At 40.1% G+C, this 20,944-nt stretch overlaps 1 protein-coding gene and 1 long non-coding RNA gene across 4 annotated transcripts; both read left to right on the plus strand.

Moving 5' to 3' along the window:
• The first annotated feature begins 484 nt into the window (after window positions 1-484).
• Window positions 485-2,668, plus strand: LOC126592835 (mitochondrial succinate-fumarate transporter 1-like). Its single transcript, XM_050258620.1, has 2 exons — window positions 485-1,091; window positions 1,857-2,668. Exons 1-2 carry the CDS (start codon window positions 657-659, stop codon window positions 2,394-2,396), a joined length of 975 nt encoding a protein of 324 aa, XP_050114577.1. The 5' UTR covers window positions 485-656; the 3' UTR covers window positions 2,397-2,668.
• A 7,445-nt stretch (window positions 2,669-10,113) lies between these two features.
• LOC126592836 (uncharacterized) lies at window positions 10,114-19,268 on the plus strand. Of its 3 annotated transcripts, none has more exons than XR_007612812.1 (7): window positions 10,114-10,488; window positions 10,571-10,734; window positions 10,836-11,661; window positions 12,597-16,958; window positions 17,041-17,204; window positions 17,306-18,131; window positions 19,067-19,268. It is a non-coding gene; the product is annotated as an uncharacterized LOC126592836 (long non-coding RNA). The 3 variants fall into 3 exon arrangements; XR_007612813.1 differs by having other exon boundaries at window positions 17,041-17,200; XR_007612814.1 differs by having other exon boundaries at window positions 10,571-10,730.
• The last annotated feature ends 1,676 nt before the right edge of the window (window positions 19,269-20,944 follow it).

A 20,944-nucleotide genomic window follows, 5' to 3' on the forward strand; every position in this document is an offset into this window, starting at 1 on the left:
CAATAATATAACCTTCACGTTAAAATAAATTTCTTAGTACAAGAAGTTGAGACTTATTTGGTTAGATGCCAATTTTTTTCCCTAAAAAATGCAAACCAGAAGAACAATGGTGAAATCATTAAACCAAGCGCAATTTTATGATTGGGCCTCAAATGGACTCCAAGTCAATTGTAGTGGACTCCACCATTGAGTTGTGTTGTGAGAAATGCCGGCCCAAATATTAGCAAGCCCGTCTTATTCACCCGCCCACCAAAACCGCGGCCCATCAGATCCAAAAACACACGAGACAACCTGAATTTGGTCCTCAGACGTCTCTCCAGTTCTGGTAAAAGATTCTTCCCCATTTGACCTCCGTTTATGCAGGAAAATAAACGTACTTAACCACTAATTAATTACTATAATGAACTGTCAACTCAAAAAATTAATTTTAATTGTACTCAAACCACTAATTAATTACTTCTAATTATTCTCCCAATGCCTGCCAATTCAGTTTGAACAAAGAGGAAGACGTGACCGTTCATTGCTCATAAGTAAGAAGAAGAGGAGGAGGAGGAGAACTTGGTCTTTTCCCTTCCCTTCTTCTTCTTCTTCTGATCAAAACCCAGATTTCGATTTCCAAATCCAGTTCGAAGTTTGGAATCGAAATCCCAAAAAACATGGAAGAAAACCGAAATGAAAACCCCAATCCGACGAGCCCAACACAGCCGCCGCCGCCGCCCAAGAAGCCGCCGATTCCGCCGTACGTGAAGGCACTGTCGGGTTCGCTCGGCGGCATCATGGAGGCCGCGTGCCTACAGCCCATCGATGTCATCAAGACCCGGCTCCAGCTCGACCGGACCGGTACCTACAAGGGAATTATCCACTGTGGCGCCACCGTTGTCCGCACCGAGGGAGTCCGGGCTCTCTGGAAGGGCCTGACCCCCTTCGCCACCCACCTGACCTTGAAGTACGCGCTTCGGATGGGCTCCAACGCCGTGCTGCAGGGCGCGTTTAAGGACGCGGAGACCGGGAAGGTCAGCAACCACGGCCGGCTCATTTCTGGGTTCGGAGCTGGAGTTCTCGAAGCTCTCATCATTGTTACGCCGTTTGAGGTCTGTGCATTTGTCTTCTTAGTTTTCAATTGAAAAGATGACAACTTTATTCGAATTTCGTAATGCGGGTTAGATTTGTATCTTGGGGTGGTAGGTCTACTTTAACTAATATTTTAAAGTGAATGGAGATTCGGACTTATGCACCACTAATCTTTTAAATTGGATGGAGATTCGGACTTGGGTGCATAGGTAGTACATTTGCTAGAGCCAATGTAGCTATGCCAGAATGCCAAAATTTGATTTCTTCGTGGATTTTATCTATGATTGGCAATTGTGTGGGTTAATTTAGATAAGAAAATTCAGGGAAGATACTGATTTAATTTGTTTATTTTGCGACCGACCGCCTTTTATGTTTTGAATTGCTCATTGCACTTGCTTAATTTCTTCCGTTCGCTGTTAGTTTGCATCCGAGAGTGATGCTCTCCTGCGAATCAAAACACAAATATGCTAAGGTTGAGATTTAAATCTCAACAGCTCACTTGTGAAAAATAATGTGCGTAAGAGAATTAGCATTTTGTCCGAACATGTATGAACTCTTAAGCATCGATGTGGGATTGTTTAAGATTGTGCTGTTAGTTGCTTTAGTTATACTCAGTTTATGGCTGAAATGGTTAGCTGGTTATATGGCATTGTTGGCTTCAGTCAGTTAGTTATGCTCTTGAGGGAGCTCCTGTGTGAATCTTTGTGTGCAAGCTAACATAGGTCATTCAAGAAAACAAGGAAATTCTGCGTATTCATTGTCGGCTTTGGTCTTGATTGATGCAGGTGGTGAAAATTAGACTACAGCAACAGAAAGGATTGAGTCTTGGGCTTCTGAAGTATAAGGGTCCTATTCACTGTGCTCGTACGATCATTCGGGAGGAAGGTATCCGTGGGCTTTGGTCAGGTGCTGCTCCGACTGTTATGCGCAATGGAACGAACCAGGCTGCCATGTTTACAGCCAAAAATGCGTTCGATGTTCTCTTGTGGAAGAAACATGAAGGAGATGGGAGAGTCCTGCTGCCATGGCAATCTATGATATCTGGTTTCCTTGCAGGCACAGCCGGCCCCATTTGCACGGGTCCCTTTGATGTTGTGAAAACGAGGCTGATGGCTCAGAGCCGAGGTGTTGATGGCAAGATGAAATACAAGGGCATGATTCATGCTATCAGGACAATATACGCAGAGGAAGGGCTCCTGGCTTTGTGGAAAGGACTCCTACCTCGGCTCATGAGGATACCACCCGGGCAAGCCATTATGTGGACTGTGGCTGACCAAGTGATAGGATTGTATGAGAAACGATATCTTCGTAATGCACCCTTGTAGGTATCATCATTTCATTGGTTTGCTTGTTCTGGTTTTCAATTCCATTGCAATAATACATCCCCCAATCATCTTAATTTAGCAGTTAAGTGTTTCCTCTTTGAGTTTCTTCGGCTTCTCCAAATGTACACCGGTTCTTTAAGACCCGATCAGTATTTTTGACGATTGGTAGGAGAATAGGCAACTTCTCATCTTTATAGAAATAAACTCCATTATGTAGCAGTTATGATTGCAAGGATGTCTCAATGGAAATCACAATTTTTTTGTCTGTTCAATTTATATCAAGAACTGATTGTTAGAGAACTAATTAAAGATGATGTTTTCTTTGTTTTAATCTTAAAGTAACTGTACTTAAGAGTTGATGTGTTGGTGTTACCGTGGGAGAAATTCTAGAGTCCAGGCATCTGGACCACGCGGCCATCTGACCGCGTTATTGGTCCCCTGTCCCTCGTGTCTGTTATCCTATATGGGCATCCGCACTCAAGAATTGCTGGATCCCAAGGAGAGGGTGGTCACTTTTCTGACTCACCGAAGTCACAAAAGAAATAACGTGCTATGTCACAAACTACTTGTGTATTTCGTAACACAAACATGCCATGTATGTGCATTCACGAAAATGAAATTTCCATCACAGCATGGTTAAACGATAGAAGTGTGAAATAATTGGGAAATTGGAGTTATTTTAATGGATTGCATTCCAATATCAAACCAATTTTCTGAAACACAATGGCTTATAATTTTCATAATACATATTAATACCATTCGTCTATAGTTTTCGCTACATCATTATAGTTTATTGTTTTGATTTCACTTCATAATGAGATGTTGGAGAAAACTGATTTTTTATTGCGAGAGAATGACTGTATTGTTCCAGTTAGAACAATAAAACTTTGTATGTATACGATATCGCAATTGAGAAGTTGGGTCTCCAAAAAAACGATGGTGATTTCGAGATGCGGATATCAAAAGTAGAGTCCTAAGAAGTAGGAGCATGAACGTTAGTATTAGAGACGTCATTGGAATTCAAATGCTTAAGCATAATAATAACTTTCGTGGAATTGAATAATAGGACTGGAGACATCTATTTATACACAACGTACCTTCAACTTGCATAATTACTTCTAGAAATTTGTTTATTCTCATGAACTAGTAATTTGGATAGTTAGAAAACGAAGATATGTAAATAATTAGTAATAAAGATTATGTAAATTCTCCAAAGTTGTGATATGAATGACAGAAAGCCCCATAAAAAGCAATGGCATAATGCACATAATTATTAATCGAAAGACACATACTAGACGGATCTAAAGCCACTCAACGCACGAAGAGAATAGGCGATGGCAGACACGTGGACACAAAGGACACAAACGTCTTTTTAATGTAGAGAAGCTGGTAGGAAACACTGAGAAAGAATTTTTTTGGAGGGCATTTGCGCCATTTTACTGCTCTAGAACAGTACCACCCGAGTTTGGGTTTTAGTATATATAAATTTTAGCTATTTTGCTGTAACTTTCTATTGACTAACTTGTATAATAAGATGCGGGAGAAAACTGAATTTTTTTTGCTTTAATCTACATTCGTTGAGGATATGGTAAACAATCACTCGAGCTTGGTCACTGTGACCCTCTTGTGAGTGGGTACCCCAAATATCGCTTAGATTTAAGAAAGATTCGCTTGGATTTATCTGTGGTTTGTTTATTCCTTATCCCAATAATCCCAATCCGAGAGTGCTTACTACACACGGAGGTGGAGTGGGAGCGACCCAGTGAAAGATGTCAAGGTGTGACTAACGCATACGAAAAAAAACGATTGATCTTTTATCAATAAACCTGCTAAAAGCTGATTTTGATTATGGTTTTCCTTGCGATGATTCAAGACAAGGTGGGACGGAAGGAATTTGTTTTCAACGAAGAACAAACCAAAAAAAGGTTATTGTTTAGGCTCATGACTGTATTGTAGTCGTAGTCTTGTAATCGCCTAGGAATGCCGCCATCCAAGCACGAATACCTTCGTTTATGAAAATATTTTTAATTTAGAAAGCCTCAAATTCAAGGTCTTCCACCGCAAATTTCCAGAAAGTAGATGCAAGTCACTCTTCTACTTCCATCTGACTTAAACGGTCAAACATAAGAGATCTACAATAATGACATCCATAAAATGGTCACATCGTTAGCTTCTGCCTGTTAAGGGTAGTTAAGTAAAGTTTGTTTTACTTTACTTAGCTAGTAAGATAAGTAGTGAGGATATATGTAAATGATGGTATATATATACCAAGTGTAATATTATTGAAATAATACAATTCACAATTTTATTTCTTCTCTCTCTCTAAACTTTCTTACTAAATCTCTCTCTCTAAACTCTCACATGGTATCACTCGCCGGTGTCTAACGACCTCCGACGATCCTTCGTCTCTCTGTGTTCTCTCCTTTTGCTTCTTGTCGCTACCAACAATGGCGGTATCGTCTCCCTCTGATTCTACCTCGCAGCCATCTCCTGCAGATTCTTCGGCCCCAAATTCGTGCCCTAATTCGGTCAGTTCTTCGATTACTATTCAGAATATTGGTTCGCTGGTTCCGATTAAACTCACAACTACAAATTGGATCACCTGGAGTGCTTTATTTGCACCAATTTTTCGTCGGTACAATCTCACCGGCCTCATTGATGGATCTCTGGTGGCGCCGCCCATGTATCTTCTGGATTCTTCAGGACATCGCACTTCGACTGTGAATCCTCAATATATCACCTGGTTTGAGAATGATCAAAACATTCTGATCTGGATCAATTCGACACTCTCGGATTCTCTGATTCCCTACACTGTTGGTGTTACCTCTGCTCGAGATCTGTGGGCAAAACTGGAATCTCGTCTTGCTACATCGTCGCAATCACATATTCATGAACTGCGCTCTCGTCTTCGCACGATTACCAAAGGTGATTCCACTGCGGCTGCTTATCTTCAACAAATTGAAGAAATTGCGGATGCTCTTGCGACTGCTGGTGCTCCGATTGCTGATTCGGAACTCATCTCTGTCCTTCTTCATGGCTTACCGCCTGAATATGATGCTTTTGTTGACACTATTCAATTTCGTCTTGGTTCCACTACTGTTGATGAGTTACATGGCTTATTGCTTAGTAAGGAGATTCAATTGGCAAATCGCAAGAAGGTTTCTCCCTCAGTGCCATTTCAAGCATATCATTCCTCTGCTGGCATTCTCCCTACACCACCTGCTGATTCTCAGGCATACTTTGTTTCTTCTCATGGCCGTGGCTTCGATCGGAATTTTTCTCATCCTAGAAATTTTCAGAATTTCTCTCGCCAAGGTCAGAATTTCAGTCGCCAAGGTCCGAATTTCTCTCGCCAAGGTCAGCATTTCTCTCGCCAAGGTCAACAGAAGAATAATCGTGGATCCAAACCAAATTTCCACAATTTCAATCGAAGAACTTCCTGTCAAATTTGCCGTCAATCTGATCATGAGGCTATTGACTGTCCGCATCGTCTGAATCCTAACTATGGTACCAAGCATTCACAAACTGCATATCATGCGAATACTGCTTCCAATGCTTTCCCTCATTCCAATGCTTCCAATGCTCCCACATGGCTTCTTGATACCGGTGCCAGTTCTCATATGACCAACTCGTATACAAATCTTCAAAGTCCTGAACCCTACAGTGGTCCTGATCAAGTTTATATTGGCGATGGCAAAGGTTTGCCTATCACTCATTCTGGTTCTTCTTGTCTTCCTACCTCTACTCATACTTTTGATTTGCACAATGTGTTGCATGTTCCTGATCTGAAACAAGATTTGATTTCTGCCAATCAATTTATTGTTGATAACTGGTGCTCCATTCATCTATATCCTTTTCACTTCCTTGTGAAGGATCTTACTTCGGGGAAGGAGCTTTTTAAGGGTCCTGTCAAAGCTGGCTTCTATCCTTTTCTTGCACCTCATGTTGCAGACAATCATCAAGCTTATGTGACCAGTACTACAGCTTCTCAGGGCATTTGGCATCAACGCTTAGGCCATCCATCATTCAAGATTTTACATAAACTAGGCTCTCAGTCTCGTATCTCTTGTTCAGATCACATTCATAAATTTGTATGCTCTAGTTGTGCTTTAGGCAAATGTTCTCGCAAACCATTTACCTCTGTTTCTTGTACAACAACCAAGCCTCTTGAGCTGTTGCATACTGATGTATGGGGTCCTGCGCCCGTTTCTTCTGTTAATGGATTTCGATATTATCTTCTATTGGTTGATGACTTTTCCAAGTATTCATGGTTCTTTCCACTGAAATATAAATCTGAGGTTTTCAGTACCTTTGTTCACTTCAAATCTGTGGTTGAAAATCTCTTGGGTTTCAAGGTTATTACTCTGCGATCTGATTCTGGTGGAGAGTTTGTTAATCATCAATTTTCTGATTTCTTGAAGACACATGGGATCTCTCATCAACTGAGCTGCCCTCATACTCCAGAACAAAACGGGTGTGCTGAAAGAAAGCACAGGCATTTAGTCGAAACTGCTCGGACTCTTCTTACAGCATCTCAAGTACCTCATTCTTATTGGGTTGAATCCTTCTCCACGGCTCTTTATCTCATCAATCGCATGCCTACTGGTAGTAAACTCTCTCCTTGGGAAATCTTGTTTCATAAACCCCCAGATTACACAACTTTGAAAGTTTTCGGTTGTAGGTGTTATCCTTGGCTCCAACCTTACACTTCCTCTAAACTTGATCCGAGAAGCAAAGCTTGTGTCTTTTTAGGCTATAGCCTTAATCATAAAGGTTATCGTTGTTTGGATGCTCAAACTGGGCGACTTTATATTTCTCGCCATGTTATCTTTGATGAAACCACATTTCCTTTTCATTCTTCTTCACCTCCTGTCCGTCCTTCCTCTCCAGTTCCATCTATTTTCACTTCCCCCTCCATCCCAACCTCATTAACATTTACTCATTCCTCTCCTGTCTCGTTACCTATCTCTGATTCCATTCCCTTATCTCCTTCTTCTTCTACAGCTTCCTTACCACCCTCTTCTCTACCTAATATTCATCCTATGACCACTAGATCAAAATCTGGTATTTTTAAACCGAAGGCTCTTCTAGCAACTAAGCATCCTCTTCCCTCATCTTTATCTCTTGATTACACACCTTCCACCTACCTTCAAGCCTCTAAACACCTGCCCTGGCGACAAGCTATGCAGGAAGAGTTCAATGCGCTTCTTCAAACTGGTACCTGGTCTTTGGTTCCTCCTACTTCCTCTCAGAATTTAGTAGGTTGTAAATGGGTTTTTCGTATTAAACGGAAACCTGATGGCTCAGTGGACAGATACAAAGCCCGTCTGGTTGCCAAGGGATTTCATCAGCAACAGGGCTTAGATTACAATGAGACATTCAGTCCGGTTGCCAAACCAGTCACTATCCGCATTCTCTTAACCCTTGCAGCTAAATTTGATTGGTCTATCAACCAGTTGGATGTGAGTAATGCTTTTCTGCATGGCACCCTCACTGAGTCTGTTTTTATGGTTCAACCTCCAGGGTTTGAAGATCCTACTCAACCCCATCATGTCTGTCACTTGCATAAGTCCCTGTACGGTCTCAAACAGGCTCCCCGAGCCTGGTATGCCAAGTTAACAACTGCATTACAGTCTCTTGGTTTCTCTGGATCCAACAATGATCATTCTTTATTTGTTAAGAACAGTGATTCCTTGGTCTATGTCTTGGTTTATGTAGATGATATCCTTGTCACTGGCCCTGATTCTGCAGCTTGTCACTCTGTGATTTCTCAACTCTGTGCATTATTTCCTGTTAAGGATTTGGGACTCCTGCATTATTTTCTTGGTATTGAAGTCAAGCGATCTTCTCAGGGCATCTTCATCAATCAGCCTAAATATATTCTGGATCTTCTCAAGAAGGCACACATGGATGGTGCTAAACCTTGTGTTACTCCTCTGAGCACTTCTAAATTGGATCATTCTTCTCCCTTACTGTCCAATCCTGAAGACTACAGATCCTTAGTTGGCGGCCTCCAATACTTAACCTGGACTCGACCCGATTTGTCCTTTGCAGTCAATCTCGTATGTCAGTTCATGCACACTCCTCGGGAATCACATCTTCAGGTTGTCAAGCGTATTCTCCGATACTTGAAGGGCACGATTACTCTTGGTCTTTGGTTTCCCAAATGCTCTGCACCCCTCAGTATTAATAGTTTCTCAGATGCCGATTGGGCTGGTTGCCCTATTGATCGGCGTTCCACCGGTGGTTTTTGTATTTTTCTGGGTGATTCTCTTATTAGTTGGAGTGCCAAGAAGCAACCCACTGTTGCTCGATCCTCAACTGAAGCGGAATATCGTTCTTTAGCTAATACTGCTGCTGAGTTAACTTGGATCTGCAAGCTGTTAGTTGATATTGGTCTCCTGCTTCCGTGCCCTCCTAAACTTTGGTGTGATAACATCTCTGCTCTTTCTCTTGCTAAGAATCCTCTGTTTCATGCTCGAACCAAGCATGTGGAGATTGATTATCACTTTATTCGTGAGAAAGTTTTGGCCAACTCCATCACTGTGCATTTTGTCTGTACACAGGATCAAACTGCCGACATATGTACTAAGGCTTTATCCAAGGATCGGTTTATTTTTCTCCGTGACAAACTCTCACTTCGGCTACCTCAGCTTAGTTTGAGGGGGGATGTTAAGGGTAGTTAAGTAAAGTTTGTTTTACTTTACTTAGCTAGTAAGATAAGTAGTGAGGATATATGTAAATGATGGTATATATATACCAAGTGTAATATTATTGAAATAATACAATTCACAATTTTATTTCTTCTCTCTCTCTAAACTTTCTTACTAAATCTCTCTCTCTAAACTCTCACACTGCCTTCCAGTCTGTAAAATATGTAAAATCTTGAAGTATGGTGGCCCATTTGTTTTGCTTGTATATGGTGTTGAAGAGTGACCCATTTTTCGGCTTGTAACCTTCAAAACGTTTCCCTTGTTGATATATGTCTCGTTTGAAACTATTTTAAAAATGATTAAAAGTGTTTTTTGTTAACATGTTTTTAGAATCAATTCTTTGTAAAAATGTAAGTAAATCCTAGAAAAACATTTGAAGTGCTTCATTTAAATGTTTTAAAACCCAAAACATTAAACCAAAACAGTTTTTCTAAAAGCTCTTTCAGTTATTTTAAAAGTACTTTCAAATGAATATTCTTTTAGATCCCTTTATTGTCATCAAACTTTTAGTTAAGTTCACAAGTATAAAACTTTTCATCCTAATTATTTCAGTTCTAGAAATTAAAAGTCTGTCGTCCTTCATTAGCCTTATTACACCAGCCATAACCCTTCTGCCAAAAACAAAAAAAAACCCCATCCACCAGCCGCCGCGCTCCGCAACCATCATCTGATTCATGCAGACAAGACCGGCTAAGCCTCTTTCTGCGTTTTTATTCTGCAGATTGAAAACAAGAGGCTCTGCGTCTTTCTTTTTCAACCATGCCCAGACCAGCTAAGCCTCCCAGCCAGTGGCGAAGCCAGGATTTGTTAGGGAGAGGGGCGAACTTAAAGAGTGCAAGATTCAAAAAAATGACAACGATCAAATCCTTTTATAGTAATATCTTTCATGGTTTTATCAATATACATTACAATAGTTACCGACAATGTTTCATACCATAAAAATTTCGCATAAGAGGCTCATTATAATATCTTTATATTAATTAACTGTCACAGTCCGTCCCGGAATTATTAATTCCGAGGACGTGAGATGACCAATGTGACCTTAAACGGGATTAAGGTGTGTAAATGTATGACATTTGTTTTACTTTAAGATCCTAAACTAGGGTTAGATTTATATTTGTATGTGTTAATTTGTGCTTGGACTTAGGTAGGGCCTCCTACCCTGAATTCCCTCCCTAAAACCCGTAACCTTTCTTCTCTCTTCTTCTTTCATTCCAGACTCTCTCTCTCTTATTCTTTTCTGAAAACTCTCTCATTCTCTCTCTTACTCTCGAACTCACGGCAACCACCAAGAACCACCACAATCTTGTACCAACGTTCCATTTAAGACCACCATCGTGATCCTGGGGACTTCACGAGCACGGGGATACCAATTTCAGGTGAGTTTCACTTCGAAAACCCTAGTTCTAAAGTTGCCGTGAGATGACACTGTTCATGAGCTTTGAATTGGTTACGTTTTAGGCTAAAAAAAGGTCACAGCGAGTTTATTAAGGTCCCAAGGAAGCTCGGAGTGCTTCGTTGGAAGTTTTTGGACGTAAGAACACGGAGATCGACAAGTTCAAAATTTGGCCGGAGCTTTCGAGGCGTTTTCCGGCGAATCCACGGCGAGTTAGGAGTTGAGGTAGGTATCAATCTCTTCGTCTCGTCAAGTACGACAACTTTCCTTTTTGTTTCACTCAATTTAGTTGAGTATTGAAGAAGTTATACTCATTTGAAAAATACCCAGTTTCCGGCGACCTCCGAGGCTTTCGAGGCAGTTTCCGGCCAAACCACGGCGAACTAGGTGTTTTTCAAGGTACCATTCTCTTTGTCTCTTCAAGGGCTACAACTTTCGTTTTTGAATCACTTGATTTCGTTGAGAAATGACAAAGTTATGGCAATTTGAAAAACTGCCCGGAAAACGGCCGCCGGAAAAACCAGTCCGGCGACCCAAGGAAGAAGAAGGTGCTACAGTAAAAATAAAAAATAAAAATAAAATTATTTTAAAAATATGTCGACGTCCGTGACGTCGAGTAGATCACTGTGGTATATTCATATACCTAAATTGAACACCGTATGAGAAAGTTATTGAGGATTGTTGGTTAGGTGTTCAAATAACGTTTTATAATTTTCACATTTAGGTGAAAATGTGAATTGACGATCCGACCGTTGGATCGTCACCAAACTTTGATACGTTGCAATACGTAATATTTGAGGATTATTGGAACTTACAGATTGGGAATCCGATTTGCGGATCTTCCGGAATTGGAATTGTAAGTCCATAATATAAAATGTTAACCATCACTTAGTTTTGGAAATTGACGGAGATCCGACCGTTGGATGGTAATGAAATTTTAGGATGTTGTCCTAGAGGTATAATGTGGACCTCTGGAAGTTATGGATTTAAAATCTGAGGGGTGGATCTTCCGGATCAATCTACGTAGTGACGTATTTTATATAAGTTATATATTCTATCGATATGAATTCTGAGGTTGGAATTGATTATTGTTTTAGGCGCCGATCGTCATGACGCCTTGGCGTATTGTGCTAGGGAGTTGTAGGGTGAACTCCAGGTGAGTGGGCAGTTTTGTTTTCCGTATATATATATATACTTGACGTTTCCCAGAAATTGAATTGAAATGAAAATATGTTTAAAATGAAATGCATATGAGTTATGTGGAAAAACGGGAAGTGAAATACCATGCATAGAATTGATATGAAAAGTATATAGAAATGTGAGTTGAAATGCCATGCATGAATTAATATATGATGCATATGTATGAATTGGTGCGGTGGACGCACAGGTAAGAATTGATTTATGATGCATATGTATGAAATGGTGCGGTGGACGCACAGGTGAGTATTTAATTACTGTTATGATGATGATGATATATATTGAGCTCAAATCCTGCACCATGGTTTAGTGCTTATAGTATTCACCGCATCGCACGCTCGCCTTGGATCCAAGTAGATGCTAGTCGTACAGTCTACGCGGAGTGGGTACGACAGGCCAGTCGCGAGAGTGTTAGTGAGATTCCGACTGGTGGGTGACCTTAGATTATGTGCACAGATGATTTATGAGAAGCACTAGAGCGTAACTTGTGTGCAGAAGGCCGGACAGGTCACAGAGGTGACTCCGGTAGAGTGATAGTGATAGATTTTGAGCTCTAGGTTCAACCGTACAGGGCTATTAGAGGGCCTACGGTTGATTACTTTCTTGCACCTGATATGATTATGTTGATGCATTCATACCTTATTACTGTTGAGATGATGTGGCATGGCATAATTAATATGAGAAATGTTGAGATGATGTGGCATGGCATAATTGTTATGAAAATGTTGAGTTAACGACTTGAAGTCTTGAGAATATATATGTATATTTATATTTTACATTTCTGGGAAAGTATACAGGTTTTACGGAGAGGGGTTACAACGTTTTGAGAAATGTTTGGATTTGGAAAAGAATTGTTTTACTGACCCACTCAATTTTGGTTTTGCGCCCCTCCAGGTTCAGGAATCACAAAGGTGTGGTGACTACGAGGAATACAGCGGGGTTCTGACAGATTGGACAAAATTAGGACTCACCTTCGGGTGTATCAACTTATAAATTGTATAATTAAAGCTTCCGTACTGTGCAAATGGTTACGTCACTCTCACGTGACGGCCAGCATGCCCTCCTTCGGGACGGGGTGTGTCAGTTGGTATCAGAGCATGGTTGCAATCTTGGACATTTTGAGAAGTTCTAGTGAATTCTGTCAGAACTACACCGCCTCGTAGCAAACCACGTAGTTAGAGGAACTTAGTCTCCCTAATTTAGCGGTTTTGGGGGAAACTATTACTATGGTGATTCAGTCTATTGTCTAAAGGGACATTTTAAGACGGGTTATGAGTTGAATTTGAATCACCTTATGGAATGATCAACCTGAGGGAACGAAGTGACGGATTAACCAATTGGAAAAGATGTTTCGGAATATGCAAGTTAAAGGAAATTTCCTTCTGACAGGTGGGTCGAGACGACTACCTGGTTTTGGGTATGAAATTGTATCCTGGTGGAAACAGGAATGTTAATTGTTGTCACCAGAGGAATCAGCCGATTTAAAATTTTTTAAGGAAAAGTTTATCCCTCCGGCATTTATCGATGGTAGTAAGCAAGAGTTTGCAAATGTGAATCAAGGAAGTTGACGATAAAGTTAATGATTCGTCATATCAAGGATATAGAAAGATTCAGAGCTTCGAAAGAAGTGAAGCTAGAGTTAATTCTTCCAGCTGAGGTTTTAATGTCGCTGGTCAGAGTAAAAGTGATGGATATACTGGTAATCCCAGATATTTGAGACAAGGTGTCTCGAGTAAAGGAAATGTACCTTGTGCAGCAGGTACAAAATTAACACTTTGGGAAATGTGAAATTAATGAATGTGTTTATGTGAACAGAGGGGACACAGAATTGTGAATCGTCCCTAGAATCAGTTGTACTTAATAATTTTCCATGATATCATAGTGTCGATTCAGCAGAGTTATGGACTTAGTAGTTTGGTCGGATTGACCGTGAGTACAGAGAGATTTGATGAGTTATATGTTCAGCTGTACAGACCATGAGAAGTGGATTCGATTGACACATGAGAAATTAGTGAGTTATAGGCTCGGCCGTACCGACCACGCGGAGTGGATCCGGCCGACGTATTATTGAGATAAGAGTTGAATCAGCCGTATTGGTCATTCTAGTTGACTTCGGCTGATATATTTCTTATTATGTATGTTATTACCTTGAGAGTAGTAAATAAATGTAGTTGAGATGAGTGTATGTATTTTGCATTGAGTGACAAAATAGTAATGTTATATCTTTGAGAGTGGTTGCCTACTTATCGAGACAACGATGATTTATCAGTATTGCGGGCTGCAGACTGTAATATTAATAACTCATTCGTGGATTCGTTAAGCAAGCAACCCGGTAGATTATTTTATGTTAGTATTGTACTTATTTGGAATGCTTAATAATAATAGAATATATATTGTATCAGTTAATTCTGTTCCATTAGATTGGTTGGTTATAATTGTGACAAGACGAAATGTTATGGGAAACCAGTACTTTCCATCGATCTGGATGAACAGAGATTACTTTTGTAAGTATGCAAAATGGATTGAGTCAGGCTGTTATTTATGCTGTGAGAGCAAAGAGATTGTTTTCGAAAGGCTGTCAAAAATACTTAGCTCATGTGGTGCTAAATGATGTTGTTTGGAGTAGTGTGAATAATGTCGAAAGAGTTAGACTTTTCTTGATGTCTTCCTTGAAAGTATACCTGGATTGCCTTCAGGCAGAGATATGAGGTTCATTATTGATTTGTTGCCAGGTATAAATTTATATTGGAGATTGGTTCAGGATGAGTTAAGGGAATTGGAAATTCAGTTGAAAGAATTGGTTGATAAAAGTTTCATTCAACCTAGTACAACACTTTTGAGGAGCCCCAGTTTGTTGGTGAGGAAGAAAATGGATCTTGAGACTGTTCATTGATTATAGACAATGGAGTCGGGTAACGATTGAGAACCGTTATCCATGGTGATGTACTGATGTTTATTTAACCAGCTCAGAAGTAATTGCGAAGATTCAAAGATTGAATTGAGGTCTGGTTGTTACCAATTAAAGATTATGAGCGACGTTGTTCTTAAGATTGTTTTATGAATTATGGTGATGCTATATGGATACTCATGCTGTTTTATGAGTTATTGGATGAAGTATTCCAATAATGCCTTGATAAATAGATATCATTTTCATTGAAGATATTCTGGCATATTCTGAGCCAGAGTAGAGCATGTAAACGTATTAAGTCGGTGGAACAAAGATTGGAAGAATGTCGGTTGTATGCTAAGTAGCAAATGCTAAAGTTAGATGAATCAGGTGGCATTCTGAGATTTGTTATATATTCTTAAGGTATTCAAGTGAATCCTTAAAAGATAGCAGAAATTGAGGAATTGGAACAACCACGAACTGTAATTGAGATTCGGAATTTCTTAGCTTACCAGGCTATCTTGGATGGTTGTGAAAGATTTTTCAGTCATTGCTTTGTCATTGACGAGACTGTTGAGAAAAGAGGTTATGTATGAGTGGGAAGGAAATTGTGAGCAAAGGATTCAACAACTGAAGTATTTCCTCACTCATGCACGTATTTTGGTATTCCCAGAGAATAGTGGTAATCATAAATTTTTAGTGATATTTCTTGAATGGTATTGGATGCATGTTGATGCAAATGTTAGGGTGATTGCATACGTTTCACGATAAATGGAATCTCATAAGATGAATTACCCTACGGGTGACTTGGAAGTCATGATTACCATTCTTGCTGTGAAGTTATGAAGGCATTATATTTGGTAAGAATGCAAGATTTTTACGAATCCAAAAAGTCTTCAATATCCATTACTTGGAAGGATTTTGATATGAGGCAGCGAAAGTGAATTGTATTGCTTAATGAACATGATTGTACGATCAGGGTGATCGTAAAGTTTGTTCTAGCTCAAGCACTTGGTGAGAAGACTACAGTAAGATTAATGTCTGGCACGTTTGCCAAGAGTATCATCTTGTGGATTGAAAACCAACGGAAGAAAAATTAAGAATGGAAGATCGAGAAGAAGTTATACTTGTTAAGTAACAAGTTAGTACATTTACTCCAGTGTTGAGTAACAACCTTTCCCAGACAGTGCAACATTACTTATTTGTTTTATGGAAAAGAGAATTGGTTTACGGAACTGCTGAGTTTCTTAAGTATGTTGGTTGTGCAGTTTCCGAAGTAACGCCATAAGGATCATGAAATGTGTCATGTGAGTCGGTTTTTGATGACTTGTGAATGGAATGTTTCTGAGTAGAGAAGGATTCGATCAAGAAAGAGTTTTAGTAGACCCTGAGACTATGGATGAGTTTCCTCAAAGTATTCAGGTGATTAAGTTAACCTGAAGTAACCAGGAATGGCAAAAGAGATCAACAGATGGATATGCCACTAATCGAGTGTGTAAGGTAAATGGTTTGATATTTTTGGAAAATTCACCGCGAACAGAAATGACGAGAATTGGAAAAGAGACAAGATAAGATTTAGACACATCAGACCATTTTTTTTTCACTAAAGGAATCAATAAAGTTGCATACAAGTTTGTGATGCCTTCAGAATTGGCTAAGGCACATAATGTATTTTGTGTTCGATGCGTTGTCACTAAGTGGCAGAGTCGTTACATGGGACTTTGGTGCAACTATTGAGAATTAAGCCGGATCTGATTGGTGAGGAACTAATGTCGACTTTGGATTGGAAAAAGAAGGTCCTAAGAATTAAGACAGAGTAAGTAGTAAAAGCTTTGTGAAGGAAATCATTCAGTAGAAAATTACATGGGAGACAGAAGAACGGATGAGAGTTATGTATCCGAGACTATTTTATGAGTTTTGATGTTCTGGTTGGTGATTGGAATTTCGGGGACGAAATTCTATAAGGAGGGGAGATTGTCACAGTCCGTCCCGGAATTATTAATTCCGAGGACGTGAGATGACCAATGTGACCTTAAACGGGATTAAGGTGTGTAAATGTATGACATTTGTTTTACTTTAAGATCCTAAACTAGGGTTAGATTTATATTTGTATGTGTTAATTTGTGCTTGGACTTAGGTAGGGCCTCCTACCCTGAATTCCCTCCCTAAAACCCGTAACCTTTCTTCTCTCTTCTTCTTTCATTCCAGACTCTCTCTCTCTTATTCTTTTCTGAAAACTCTCTCATTCTCTCTCTTACTCTCGAACTCACGGCAACCACCAAGAACCACCACAATCTTGTACCAACGTTCCATTTAAGACCACCATCGTGATCCTGGGGACTTCACGAGCACGGGGATACCAATTTCAGGTGAGTTTCACTTCGAAAACCCTAGTTCTAAAGTTGCCGTGAGATGACACTGTTCATGAGCTTTGAATTGGTTACGTTTTAGGCTAAAAAAAGGTCACAGCGAGTTTATTAAGGTCCCAAGGAAGCTCGGAGTGCTTCGTTGGAAGTTTTTGGACGTAAGAACACGGAGATCGACAAGTTCAAAATTTGGCCGGAGCTTTCGAGGCGTTTTCCGGCGAATCCACGGCGAGTTAGGAGTTGAGGTAGGTATCAATCTCTTCGTCTCGTCAAGTACGACAACTTTCCTTTTTGTTTCACTCAATTTAGTTGAGTATTGAAGAAGTTATACTCATTTGAAAAATACCCAGTTTCCGGCGACCTCCGAGGCTTTCGAGGCAGTTTCCGGCCAAACCACGGCGAACTAGGTGTTTTTCAAGGTACCATTCTCTTTGTCTCTTCAAGGGCTACAACTTTCGTTTTTGAATCACTTGATTTCGTTGAGAAATGACAAAGTTATGGCAATTTGAAAAACTGCCCGGAAAACGGCCGCCGGAAAAACCAGTCCGGCGACCCAAGGAAGAAGAAGGTGCTACAGTAAAAATAAAAAATAAAAATAAAATTATTTTAAAAATATGTCGACGTCCGTGACGTCGAGTAGATCACTGTGGTATATTCATATACCTAAATTGAACACCGTATGAGAAAGTTATTGAGGATTGTTGGTTAGGTGTTCAAATAACGTTTTATAATTTTCACATTTAGGTGAAAATGTGAATTGACGATCCGACCGTTGGATCGTCACCAAACTTTGATACGTTGCAATACGTAATATTTGAGGATTATTGGAACTTACAGATTGGGAATCCGATTTGCGGATCTTCCGGAATTGGAATTGTAAGTCCATAATATAAAATGTTAACCATCACTTAGTTTTGGAAATTGACGGAGATCCGACCGTTGGATGGTAATGAAATTTTAGGATGTTGTCCTAGAGGTATAATGTGGACCTCTGGAAGTTATGGATTTAAAATCTGAGGGGTGGATCTTCCGGATCAATCTACGTAGTGACGTATTTTATATAAGTTATATATTCTATCGATATGAATTCTGAGGTTGGAATTGATTATTGTTTTAGGCGCCGATCGTCATGACGCCTTGGCGTATTGTGCTAGGGAGTTGTAGGGTGAACTCCAGGTGAGTGGGCAGTTTTGTTTTCCGTATATATATATATACTTGACGTTTCCCAGAAATTGAATTGAAATGAAAATATGTTTAAAATGAAATGCATATGAGTTATGTGGAAAAACGGGAAGTGAAATACCATGCATAGAATTGATATGAAAAGTATATAGAAATGTGAGTTGAAATGCCATGCATGAATTAATATATGATGCATATGTATGAATTGGTGCGGTGGACGCACAGGTAAGAATTGATTTATGATGCATATGTATGAAATGGTGCGGTGGACGCACAGGTGAGTATTTAATTACTGTTATGATGATGATGATATATATTGAGCTCAAATCCTGCACCATGGTTTAGTGCTTATAGTATTCACCGCATCGCACGCTCGCCTTGGATCCAAGTAGATGCTAGTCGTACAGTCTACGCGGAGTGGGTACGACAGGCCAGTCGCGAGAGTGTTAGTGAGATTCCGACTGGTGGGTGACCTTAGATTATGTGCACAGATGATTTATGAGAAGCACTAGAGCGTAACTTGTGTGCAGAAGGCCGGACAGGTCACAGAGGTGACTCCGGTAGAGTGATAGTGATAGATTTTGAGCTCTAGGTTCAACCGTACAGGGCTATTAGAGGGCCTACGGTTGATTACTTTCTTGCACCTGATATGATTATGTTGATGCATTCATACCTTATTACTGTTGAGATGATGTGGCATGGCATAATTAATATGAGAAATGTTGAGATGATGTGGCATGGCATAATTGTTATGAAAATGTTGAGTTAACGACTTGAAGTCTTGAGAATATATATGTATATTTATATTTTACATTTCTGGGAAAGTATACAGGTTTTACGGAGAGGGGTTACAACGTTTTGAGAAATGTTTGGATTTGGAAAAGAATTGTTTTACTGACCCACTCAATTTTGGTTTTGCGCCCCTCCAGGTTCAGGAATCACAAAGGTGTGGTGACTACGAGGAATACAGCGGGGTTCTGACAGATTGGACAAAATTAGGACTCACCTTCGGGTGTATCAACTTATAAATTGTATAATTAAAGCTTCCGTACTGTGCAAATGGTTACGTCACTCTCACGTGACGGCCAGCATGCCCTCCTTCGGGACGGGGTGTGTCATTAACTGTATAATGCAAAGAAAAAAAAATCTTAAATTCTTAGTTTTAGAGTTGAATATACTATATAACTAATAACTAATAAACCAATCAATACTAATAATCATATAAATCTCCATCAATACATATTATAATTTAATTGAGATTAGATTAGAATACCAATAAACAAACTTGAATTTTGAGAATTTTGGGGAAATGGAGAATAGGTGAACATGTAAAAATGGGGGCATCGGGATGTTGAAAGTAGGATGGGACTATGGGGGACGTGCTGGGGGGCCTGGGGAGTTAAAACAGAAAAAGGACTAACGACAACATTTTGGCAATTGTTTTAATCTTTATTTTTTTTTAAAAATTAAAACAAATTGCCAAAACGAGCGTTTTGGGCCAGGGTTAAAAAAAGAACATCCCTTTCTTCTTCGTGCAGTCGTCTTCTTCGTGAAGACGCTGACGTTGCAGCTTGCACATGCCTTCTTCTTCCAGTACAAGGGGTTCCCGGAAAGTTTCAAGCAAAGAGTCAAGGTCATCGACGGGTCCTGGGACCTCCCAGGTCCCTATATAAATCCGCCACTGTGCACAGCAACAATGAACCCAGAAAACACAGAACTTCATCACTTCCGACGGGACCGGAGGGGCGGAACCACCGCTCCTAGGCTTGATTTCCGGCGAGGGGAGGGGCGGACGCCACTCCTCGCCCCTATGTAGCTTCGCCACTGCTCCCAGCACCAGCCTAGGTCTCCAAGGTGCTGCCTAATCACTTCCCCAATTTGCCTCCTGACTTGGGTTTAATCCCGGCAAATAACTACCGCGTAGCGCCTAGATACTGCTTAGGTCAATTTTTAGAACAGTTGTTAATGTACAATCTCACAATGACGATTGATACTTTGTCACTTGCAAGCTTATCTTGACATAACATTCTATTATTAGTTTTGGACACTACGATATAATTTTTCATGTAGGTTGCTATTATGACTAGAACATGCATATAAGCGCCTATATACCACATTCCATCTCACCATTCTCCCATTGGAGGAAAAATATGATAATGGTCACATTTAACTTTTAGGGTGCGTTTGGTACGCAGACGGGACGGGACGGGACGGAACGAAGGTGTAATTTTTGAAAAAGAAATGGGGTATATTTGTCTTAAAATGGTAAAACATTGTGTTCCACATACGTGGAACAAACCCGTTCCAGGGGGGGAGGTGGAACGCAAAAACACCCAAAATCTGTCCCGTGGAACAGCCCGTTCCACCCATTTTTGGCTCACCAAACGCGGGACGGAACGCCTCGTCCCGTTCCGTCCCGTCCCGTCCCGCGTACCAAACGCACCCAGGTAACACAAAAAGAAAGACATAACAATTTATAAATACAAGGTAGAATTTATCCTAATGGTTAAATTTTCAAATATATATATATATATATTTATATTTAGAGTAAATTGTACAAATGGTCCCTCAACTAAAAATCTATTACCTTTGGTCCCTCAACTTATCAAAACGTGCAGCTATGGTCCCTCAACTAAAAATCCATTACCATTGGTCCCTGAATTTTAATTCAAGTGGAGAAATGGTCCTTTAACTTTAACCCAATTGTAGTAATGGTCCTTCCAATATAACTCGTTTTAACAAATTTTTTGACATAGTTGACGAAAAGAACCATAATTATACACTTTGATGAGTTAAGGGACCCTAAT

This window comes from Malus sylvestris, chromosome 12, assembly GCF_916048215.2.
Source record: "Malus sylvestris chromosome 12, drMalSylv7.2, whole genome shotgun sequence".
Classification (NCBI taxonomy): Eukaryota; Viridiplantae; Streptophyta; class Magnoliopsida; order Rosales; family Rosaceae; genus Malus; species Malus sylvestris.